This window comes from Myotis davidii, unplaced genomic scaffold (assembly GCF_000327345.1).
Source record: "Myotis davidii unplaced genomic scaffold, ASM32734v1 scaffold514, whole genome shotgun sequence".
Lineage (NCBI taxonomy): Eukaryota > Metazoa > Chordata > Mammalia > Chiroptera > Vespertilionidae > Myotis > Myotis davidii.
This window is the reverse complement of record NW_006286236.1, coordinates 1,779,448-1,790,094: the sequence shown is the minus strand read 5'-3', so window position 1 is coordinate 1,790,094 and position 10,647 is coordinate 1,779,448. Positions and strand designations below refer to the sequence as shown.

Here is a 10,647-nt window from a genome sequence, read left to right as displayed (position 1 = left end):
GGGACAACCACCAACAGCACCTTGTGGCTGCCCTTTTCCTTGACACCACAAGGAACAAGCTTAACTAAAAGGGCAAAACAGTAACCAAAGACAAAATGTTCCTTTACCCGGCGCCATTTTATACTTATTGACCGCCAGGATCTACGAAGCCTACCCTGGGCAGCGTCCGTCACCGTGTCCATAGGATCCTCGTGGCTCGTGTGTCACTTCCTACAACTGCTTGTTGGCTTGAATCCTGCGCTCTGGCCCCATCCCCCCATCCCTACCTGGCCCCGACTCCCACACCTGCTACTCTGCCAGGTTATCCCGACCACACGCAGGAGCACATTTCCTTTCTCTTCGCCTGTGTCTGTTTTAATCCTACAGATCGTGGTCAAGTACCTTTCAGACTGTTTGTTCCCACTCAACCGCTGGGCCTGAGTCTCCGTCTGTGAGACGGGCTGAGGGCACCGAGACCTTCCTGGGACAGGGGAAGGGGCACATCCGCATTCACGGGCCTCCCCACTAGCCTCCCAGGGCCATGCTGATCCCGGCACCTCTGTTGCGGCCAGATCTGCTGTGGTCCGGCCTGACCTCACCTGCAGCTTCCGCAGCTGTTTGATGGCTTCGTCGCGGTTCTTGTTTGCCGAGTCGATGTGGGCCTCCAGGTCCTTCAGGTCCAGCTCCAGCTTCTTCCGAGCGGCCACTGCCAGTGAGCGCTGCTTCCTCTCGTCTTCCAGCTCTGCCTCCATCTCCCGCACCTGGGGGGATGCCGACAGCTCAGGAGGCCGGACACACACACAGACCCTAGGCCAGCTCTGAGCCCAGGTGGGTTTGGCCAAGCTCTGTGGATCCATGGGGCTCAGGGGCCATGATCATGATATGATCACTCATTCCTCCACTTCCCCAGGACAGAGAACGGGAAGACATGGCCAGGGAGCTTCCACCATCCAGGCAGAGGAAGGAGAGGGGACGCCAGTGGAAACCTGGCGGGGTGGGGGAGTCCATGCCCACCTCTGCCCAGAGGCCGAGAGTGCCCTGACCCTGGAGGAGGAGGGCCACACGCACCTGTCTGACCAGCTGCTTCTTCTTCTCCTCGCTCTGCTCGTCCCGGCCCTGCAGGTCCCGCTCGAACTGGGCCTTCATGGCCTGCAGGTGCCCTGGCCCTGGAGGAGGAGGGCCACACGCACCTGTCTGACCAGCTGCTTCTTCTTCTCCTCGCTCTGCTCGTCCCGGCCCTGCAGGTCCCGCTCGAACTGGGCCTTCATGGCCTGCAGGTTCACCTCCAGCCGCAGCTTGGCATCCTCGGTGGCCTGAAGCTCATCCTCCAGCTCCTCCAGCTGGGTCTTCATCTCCTCCACCTGCTGCTCCAGGGCCCGCTTAGACTTCTCCAGCTCGTGGACCTGCCACCGAGGGAACCCGAGTCAGGAGCAGAGGGACAAGAGGTCCCCGAGGCTCAGTGTCCGATCCCCCACTAATCCTCGGTGCTGTCCCACGCACCCCACTCGGCCCCTCCCGGTACTCACACTCTTGCCCACGTCATCCTTGGAGCTCATGAGGTCCTCCATCTCCGTGTGGAACTGCTTGTTGAGCCGCTCCAGCTCTGCCTTCTGCTCCATGGCCTCCTCCAGGGCCCGGGCCAGCGACAGCGCCTTGGTCTCCTTCTCTCGGGCCTCCGCCTCTGCCCTGTCACGCTCCTCCGCATACTTGGCAGAGACGGTCTTCTCCTCCGCCAGGAGCTGGGAAAGAGATGGGCGCCATGAGACTCGAGCAACAGGCCCTTAGAAAGAGCTCAGGACCTGCGGACCCCAGGCAGGCAGCACGTGCAGACTGTGGAGGAAGGTCCAGCGCTGGCTCTGACGGGAGGGGCACCAGGAAGAGCAAGCACAAGCTGCTGCCTGGGCAACCCAGCGCCTCCCAGGGTGACAGGCACCGTCCAGTGTGTAACCAATGAGGGCAGAGATCGCCTCTGCCACCAGGATTTAGGTCCTCGTTTTGTCACTTACTGATGGTTCTTCGTCCCACAGCTCCCTCCATGGGAACCCACAGCTCCCTCCATGGGAACCCACAGGAAACATGGCTGCTCAGGCCTGGGAAGGCTTTGTTCTCCTGAACGACCTGAAGGGTGTGACTCTGGCAGCTGTGGCCTCACCCAAGGACGTGAGTTTAAACCCCCTGGTGCCCATTCTTCACGTGGGCCTACCCTTGCTGAGCCTTATTTTCCCACCTTCCCATTCCCTTTGCCTGTCCCTCATTTACTCCATGGATCTATTTCTTAAAGGACCAGCGAGTAAGTGCTTTAGACTTTGCAGGCTGTGTGTATGTAGCCACTGCCTGACTCTGTGCTGATGGCAGGAAAGCAGCCAGAGATGCCGGACGAGGCGGCCTGGCTGAGCGCAATGCGCCATCCGCCACAGCGGCACGAGGCCGGGGAGCTGAGCCCTGATTTCTCCCATTTTCTATCCCAGCCCACTGTCGGCCCGCTATATGCTGCCTCAGGTCCTTTAGAATGAGGAAGAGGCATGAACACATGCATTAAAAATTCGGTTCGTTATAGAAAATGTGAAAAACATAAGAAACCAGAAAGCGGGAAAGTCACTCCTATCAAATGAAGATGCCCTGCTCCGAGCACTTTCCTTTTTGTTGTTGTTAATTCTCACCCAACGATATTTTTTCCATTGATTTTTAGAAAGAGTGGAAGGGAGGGGGCGAGACATGGAAAGAGAAACATCAATGTGAGAGAGACACATCAACTGGCTGCCTCCCGCACACGCCCCTACGGGGGGCTTGGGCCGAGACTGAGCCTGCGCCTGAGGTACGTGCCTTGACCGGAATCATGACCTTTCAGTCTGCAGGCCACCGCGCTAGCCACTGAGCCAAGCCGGCTAGGGCCGAGCCCTTTCTCGCCAGGCCCCTCAACAAGTGGGAAGCCCACACCTCTGAGCACCTGCTGCTAGTGACGGGATCCCAGGGCCCCCTCGGTGTCCGCGGCCGAGGCCTGAAGCCCTAGCATTTGCAGAAGAAAGGAAACGAGGAGCAGGCGGACGGCACACACCTGGTCAAACTTCTTCTGCTTCTTCTCCAGGTTGGAGACGCTCTGCCGCTGGTGGTCCAGGTCCACGAGCAGGTCGTCCAGCTCCTGCTGCAGCCGCGTCTTGGTCTTCTCCAGCTTGTCGTAGGCGGCCACCTTCTCCTCGTAGCGCTGGCTCAAGCCCTCCAGGTCCTTCTGCAGCTTCCTCTTGGCTTCCTCGGCAATCTCCAGGCACCCCACACCATCATCCATCTTCTTCCTCATGTCGGTCACCTGGGCAGGAGCAAGGAGTAAGCAGACACCCAAGATGGCACCTGTGCCCGAGCCGGCTGGGACTGGCCTGCTACCTCATGAATGGAGGCCAGGGAGCCACCAGTTATGGAGCCTTCCCTCTTCCACCGGCAAGAGAAGACGAGTTTCTGCAGAGAGTGTCTGCCGTGGACGTGTAGTGGAGCGCAGGCCAGCTCTGCAGGGCCTCTCCACTGTGACCTACCCCTTACAGGGGCTCACCCAGAGGCGAGCATCTTCGTCACCTGCTCCAGGCAGCAGGGCCAGTGCCCTCTGGGGAATTGGTGTGCGGGAGCCAGGGGGACCCAGACACCATCCTGCAGCCTCCTCCTTGCACCTGGACACAGAGCTGCCATCACGCGCACGTGCTGGCCACTCCTCCCCCCAGACTGTGGAGCGGACCGTGCACCCATTCTGAGCTCAGGGCAGGCAGGCCTCCCGACCGGGCACATTTAAGTCCCAAGACAGGATCTAGAACAGGGCTCTTGATCGGGTTTGGGTGTGGGTTCTCTGACAGTCTAGAGCAGACTACGAACTCCTCGTCATAACATCCTGATACACATAGAATGTATGGACTATCAAGAACTCCAGTACAGGAATATGGTGATGGCCAGGTATTTAAAAAACTGGTTGTGTCCCAAGTGCTTTCTTCATTAGCACATCACACAGCAGCCTCCTGAAGCGCCAGGAGCACAGTGCCGTCCCTGAAGCCACACCGTGGCCTGGCCATGGGGACTGGGTTCTAGTGAGCAAGGCCACAGGCACTGTGACCGCCATGGCTGGCTGTCCCCTGGCATAAGGACGAAAATGCTAGATGTCAGCTAGAGACTGGAGAAGATAAAGGCGTCCAGCCTCCTCCCTCCAAGTTCACGGGTCCCTGAATTCTACCTGGGGACCCTGGGCTAAGAGCCCTGGGCTGGAGCTCCCTGAAGAAGGGCACCCAGCACTGGCAGCCTGGGTGGACCAGCAGACAGGGCCGTGGCTCCCCAGCCTGGGCTCTTGCAGGGGAGCTAGCACCAAACCTGGGCCTGGAGGGTGGTCATCTGCTTCTCCAGGTTCCGCTTGGCCTCCTCCTCCTCCTCCAGCTGCTCCTTCAGGGAGTTCTTCTCGTCTTCCACCTGCTTCAGCTTGGTGCTCAGGCTCAGCTTCTGCCGGTTCTCCTCCTGCAGTAGCTCCTACACGAGGACAAGAGGCGCAGGGTTAGGAGGGACAGTGTCAGAGCCTCGCAGCCCCCACACCCCTGGCTGGGGAGCAGCTGGTCCCTCTGACTCAGGGCACAGCCGGGAAACCCTGCTAGGGATCCAGAAGGACCCAGAGGTTTGGCAGGTGATGACATGTAGGCACTGCATCCTCCCAGAAAGGCCCAGCTGCAGAGACCTGTCGCCACCCTCACCTGTGTGTCCTGCAGCTGGGACTCCAGGGTGGAGAAGTCCTTGGTGAGCTTGCTGGACTTGCTGTCAGACTGGGTGAGGAGGCCTGTCACATTGTCCAGTTCAACCTGCAGGGACGGTGGAGACAAAGGCATGAGGCTGACCAGGCCTGCCCCAGCTCCGTGCTCAGGCTAAGCTGAACCAGAAGCCTCGCCGAGGAGCCAGTTTGAAGCAAGAGCAGGAGCCTGGAGAACTGGGCCCCGGCCGAGGAGCTGCCGAAAGGACACTGCCCAGGCCCAGGTCCCGGTGGAGTCCTCACCTGCAGCTTGGTGACCTTGTCGGCCAGCTCCGTGCGCACGCGCTCTCCGTCGTTGAACTTCACCTGCAGCTCCTGCAGCTGGGCCTCCACTTTCTTCCGCTTGTGCTCTGAGTCCCCTTTGCCCTGCAGCAGGGCCTTCACCTCGTTGGCCAGCTCTCCTCGCTCATTCTCCAGGGTCTGCTTGGCCTTCTCAAGGTTGGCTTTCACCTGGTAGGGAAGGAAGCAAAGGTGTGAGAGGGGCATCACCCACGCCCCGTCACGAGGCTGGTCTTTCTAGTACCATCGGGAGAACCGCTGCCTCTGCCGAAAAATGATGTTGGGTAAGTTTGGGAGGTGGCCTGCTTGCCACCGCCCCAGACTCAGAAGGCTCACACGTGATCAGTACTCATCACTCAGCCGGTGCGTGACACCCGTGCGTGACACCAGCACGTGTCCTCATCTCTGAGGCCTCAGCTTCTCCACCTCTAAACCAACCCCTGCCCAGCCCCTCTCATGGGTAGAGGAAATGTTAACATGTAAGATGTTGTCACTGCTGATATGAAGGCATTAGTGATGATATTACAGAGTAAAGGAAATTATAACTGTTCAGTTAGACATCCAGTAAAGCCTCTTTCAAATTTGATGTTCAAAGTAATGATGTAATGTTCTTCCAAAAAATAAAGTGGAGTTTACAGAACAAACATGACAATCCCATTCTAGTCTGCATTACGCTGGCCACCGGGTACTGGGCAAGTTCAAGGGTAAACCGTGAATGCAAAGGAATGCTGGGTAAAACAGCTAAAGGTCAAAGAAAGGTTTCAATCTGCAGAACTGGATGGAAGTTGAAGGGAGACAGATGGACAAGACTTGTTTCTAAATTTTTGTTGTTGTTAATGCTCACCCAACGATATTTTTTCCATTGATTTTTTTTTTTTTTTAGAGAGAGGGAGGGAGGATGAGAGAGAGAAACATCAATGTGAGAGATACATCAATTGATTGTCTCCTAGATGGGGCACAGGCAGAGCTGAGGATCAAACTTGCATGCCCTTGACGGGGAATGGAACCCACGACCCTTTGGCGCATGGGCCGATGCTCTAATCATGAAGTCACACTGGCCAGGGTTCTAAAATATTTTATAGGAAACACTTCATAGGTTGCCACACAGAAGAGCTCTGACCGTGTGAGCTGCCACTGAGAGTGGCTGGGAGCTGGGAGCCACAGGAGGCAGGACTTGTCCTGTTAGGGAACTGCCAGGCCATCAGCTCCTGGCAGAGAAACCAGCTGGGATTAACGTCCCCAGGGTTTTCCCCAGAAGACTCCAGGTGGGAGGTGTTCAAAGGGGACCCAGACTTCAGAAAAGGAACCCTCAGGCCCTGTGGAACTCAGGTTCAGGGTTGCTCCAATTCCTGGAAGCTTTCTCGTCAGGTTGTTGAACAAATAATAACTGTATTTGAACAACGTACCAAGCCCCTAAGTGCTTCAATGCCATCTAAGTGCTTCACATGTCATTAACTCCAATTGTCACATAAACGTATAAGACAGGCCTATCATTACCTCCTTTACAGAGGGGGAAACCGAGGCATGGAGGTAACTATCTGCCAAAGTCACACAGCCGCTGAGGGCCGGAGCTGAACTCTGATCCCTGAGCCGGCAGTCTAGCTGGGGAGCTGCTCTGTCCTACAGGACTGGCCCGGAGAGGCAGCCAGTCTCCAGGAGGACCCGCCCCGAAAGGTGCCAGACCCCCCAGCTGAAGTCACAGAGCCCGTCCCTGGGGGAAGCCCACGCACCCGCTTTGTCTGCTCCAGCTGCTCGGCCAGTTCCTCCACGGCCTGTGAGTGCTTCTGCCTCATCTCCTGGATCTGGGCCTCGTGGGTCTTGGCCTCTTCCTCGAGGGTCTTCTTCAGGATATTCACTTCCTGCTCACGTTTGGACCTGGAGAGAAATGCCCTCAGAATGGAGGCCAGGGAGCCTGGGGTGGGGCTGCCCCTGGGGCCAGCCAGTGCACTGGGCCTCCTGCCCCAGCTGTCCATCCTCTACAGGCGTAGGCACTGCACAGGCTTCCTACCCTTCAGCCTTAAAGCCCAGCCTGTCTCACCCACACTTCAAGATACTGAGGAACCTACAGCTTCCAGGCTCTCTGTGTATTCACACACACACTGTGTGCATTCACACCCACTCTGTGTGTATTCACAGGCCTGGGAAACACCCCTTCCAGGCCTCGGCCTCCTTTCCCGTCTGTGGCTTGGCCAGTCTGCCCCATGACACACCTGAGCTCCTGCTGGGCAGCCGTAGAATCCAGGGTGTCCTCCAACTCTGTCTTCAGAGCCTCCAGCTCTTCCCCAAGGTCCCGCTTCTGCTTCTCAGCTTTATTCCGAGAAGCACGCTCAGACTCCAGGTCTTCCTGCAGTTCAGAGATCTGAGATTCCAGCTCACGGATCTTCTTCAGGGCCATGTTCTTCTGGGCGGCTTCTTCCTCCACTCTGCCAAAGAAACCAACACCAAGATGAGGCCATTCACCTTTAAGGAGCAGAGTTTGCAGATAAGGTTTTAGAGAAAAGCAGCCAAAGCCACTTGTGGTGGTCTGCGTTCTGGCCCTTAGGAGCCTCACTCAGCAAAATCAATACCTGAGGCACACCATGCCAAAGAGTTAAGGGCAATGCCACTCTGAGTACGGGAAAACCTCAGAGAAATCATTTCATTTTCCAAACTGAATTCTAGTGCTTTCAACATAAAGAGAAGTTCAAATATTAAATAAATAAAGAAATAAATCGCTACAGTCCATGAAGACTGCAAAACAATAAAAATACAAATGTGCCACAGATTTTAGGTGATAATGATGTATCAATGTAGGTTCATCGACTGTAACAAATGTATACCACTCTGGTGTAGGATGCTGATTGTGGGAGAAGACTGTGTGTGTGTGTGTGTGTGTGTTTTATGGGGGTGGTGGTGAAGGGTATCAAAATTCTCTATACTGCTGGTTCAATTTTGTCGTGAGCTTAAAACTGCTCTAAGAAATAGTCTATTTTTTTTTAAAAAAGCATGCCTATAGTCAATGGCTTGGTGATATTATGGATGACTTTTGGGGATTACAAACAAACGACAGGAAATGTTTTGTTGTGAACTGGTTTCCATGACAACAGCAGAGCAAGCGCTCACAGCTCACTGAGGCACCAAGGCCCACAGCAGGCAGCGCAGGAAGTGCTGGCTCTGGCCCCCTGGTGGCTGACGCTCTGGCTCACCTGGCCAGGGCAGCCTGGACCTCCTCCTCTTTCTTGGCCAGCTGCATCTTGAGCTCGGCGATCTGAGCCTGGAGCTCGGCGATCTGGTCGCTGAGGTCCGTGGAGTCTCCCTCCAGCTTCCGGCGGGTCTTCTCCAGCTCCTGACGCTGCTTCTCCTCTCTTCGGAGGCGCTCTGAGAAGGAAGAACGGGGAGAAGCTGACAAAGCCCTTAGTGGCCATAGACCTTGCTGTCTTTGTTTTTAATTCTTTTTTAAAAATATATTTTTACTGATTTCAGAGAGGGAGGGAGAGGGGAAGAGGGATAGAAACATCAATGATGAGAGAGAACCATTGATTGGCTGCCTCCTGCATGCCTCACACTGGGGATCAAGCCGGCAACCTAGGCATGTACCCTAATCAGGAATCGAACCGTGACCCCCTGGTTCATAGGTCAACGCTCTACCACTGAGCCATGCCGGCTGGGCTATTTTTAATTCTTACATAAACACTGCATATTATAAAATACACATGAGGGTTAAAGGGTCACAATACAGACACTCATACCAACTCTAGGATGAAGGAAAGAACATCACCATGAGCTGCCAGGTCCTGTGTCTGTCCAACCCACCTGCTGCCCTGGACACACTGGCCTGCCCTGCGTCTCTGCAGAGGGCGCAGTGGTTTCTGGCACAAGCTCAGAGTTCCATGATTTCCCCTATCACCCGAGTCCACTCCACTCAAGGGGGAGGAGCAAGGGGTCCACAGACAGCCACAGTTCTGCAGGTCCACCCCATTCTCCTCACCATAGATCCCCAGGGCACAGGGAGACAAGCAGGGACCTTGCAATATGGATCTAGCATTTGATAGTACACACAGCGTGTCCACAGCATTAGACCCTTTAGTTCTCACAAATGCCCTTTCGCTGTGTCCCCTTGGAAGCGAGTAAAACTAAAGTTCATGGAGATGAAGTGAGAGGCACAAGATGACACAGCCAGGAAGCGCAGGCTGGGTAGGGGTGGAGGGGGAGGCCTAGAGCCTCTTGGGAAGTCTCCAAAGCTGGTGAAAGCCATGGTGCACTATAGAAATGCCAGGGCTTTACCCTGAACACTCCTCTCTTAGGGGTAGCTCCCTCCCAACTACACAGCACCGGTGCCTGCTGGCCCAGAGTCCCATCGGGACAAGATGCTGGGCCCTAGGTCTTGCGGACCTTGTGCCTCACCCATGTAGAGTGGGCATGACACTAGCCGGGCGCTTCCACTCTCGGCAGTGACACCAACCTGGCCCTGAGTGGTGGATGCCTCGGGTTCCTGCCCATCACCCTCTTACCCTCCAGGTCGGTGATCATGGCCTCGTGTTTGTTCTTGAGCTTGGCGAGGCTCTTCGATTTCTCCTCCTCTTCCGTGAGGTTGGTGGTGAACTCGGCTATTCTGTCTTCCAGCAGCTTCTTCTCCTGTGGGGTTGGGGGTGCAGATGTGAGGAGGTGCAGTGTGAGGGTGTGCGGTGTGTGTGAGGGTGCGCGGTGTGTGTGAGGGTGCGGTGTGTGTGTGAGGGTGCGCGGTGTGTGTGAGGGTGCGCGGTGTGTGTGAGGGTGCGCGGTGTGTGTGAGGGTGCGCGGTGTGTGTGAGGGTGCGCGGTGTGTGTGAGGGTGCGCGGTGTGTGTGAGGGTGCGCGGTGTGTGTGAGGGTGCGCGGTGTGTGTGAGGGTGCGCGGTGTGTGTGAGGGTGCGCGGTGTGTGTGAGGGTGCGCGGTGTGTGTGAGGGTGCGCGGTGTGTGTGAGGGTGCGCGGTGTGTGTGAGGGTGCGCGGTGTGTGTGAGGGTGTGCGGTGTGTGTGAGGGTGTGCGGTGTGTGTGAGGGTGTGCGGTGTGTGTGAGGGCGGTGTGTGTGAGGGTGTGCGGTGTGTGTGAGGATGTGCAGTGTGTGTGAGGGTGCACGGTGTGTAAGGGAGCACAGTGTGTGAGGGTATGCAGTGTGTGAGTGTGGTCAGAGCTTAGTGTTGGCTGAGCACAGACACTAGGTCTCTTCAAAGTATGCCTCGTCCAGAAGTTTAGGACTGAATGGAAGGACAAGGACTTAAACATTCGACTCATTAGGACTCCCTGGATCAAATGGGTCACTTTGTAAGGTCACTACCTCCCTTTAAAGAGCCGGATAAGCTTCCTTGATCGACAAACGTGGGTACCCAAGCCCGTCTTGGATTATCTCTTTGGGCCTGGGTAAGCAAGGTTTCCGGGCAGCAGGGTGAGGGAATTCAGGCACCACCTTCTCCAGGCCTCGTGCTTGTCCACTGGGCGGGCTATGACCTCCCACCTCCTCATGTCCCAAAGTGCCCTAGGCTGCTCCCCTCATAGTCTCCATGGTGTGGCCACCCCTGGAGTCCTGATCTCCGTAGGGTCTTCCCACAACAGCACAGCCGCCATAATAGATACAGGCCGTCACTCAGCAGGAGCACCTGGCCCCTG

General features: G+C 56.3%; 1 protein-coding gene across 3 annotated transcripts in view; it reads right to left on the bottom strand.

The window, feature by feature from the left end:
* The window catches only part of MYH9 (myosin, heavy chain 9, non-muscle), a 67,944-nt gene that overhangs the window by 16,027 nt on the left and 41,270 nt on the right, over positions 1-10,647 (bottom strand). For 2 of the 3 annotated variants that reach the window (XM_015559867.1, XM_015559868.1), the window contains exons 23-34: positions 9,514-9,637; positions 8,209-8,380; positions 7,234-7,446; positions 6,754-6,898; positions 4,988-5,194; positions 4,692-4,796; positions 4,321-4,473; positions 3,035-3,283; positions 1,506-1,718; positions 1,251-1,382; positions 1,048-1,128; positions 579-740 (exon numbers count right to left, since the gene is read on the bottom strand). In XM_015559867.1, the coding sequence (XP_015415353.1) occupies positions 579-740; positions 1,048-1,128; positions 1,251-1,382; positions 1,506-1,718; positions 3,035-3,283; positions 4,321-4,473; positions 4,692-4,796; positions 4,988-5,194; positions 6,754-6,898; positions 7,234-7,446; positions 8,209-8,380; positions 9,514-9,637 (1,956 nt within the window). Of the gene's footprint in view, positions 1-578; positions 741-1,047; positions 1,129-1,169; positions 1,383-1,505; positions 1,719-3,034; positions 3,284-4,320; positions 4,474-4,691; positions 4,797-4,987; positions 5,195-6,753; positions 6,899-7,233; positions 7,447-8,208; positions 8,381-9,513; positions 9,638-10,647 lie in introns of all 3 variants that reach the window. The other variant, XM_006757438.2, reaches the window with a different exon arrangement.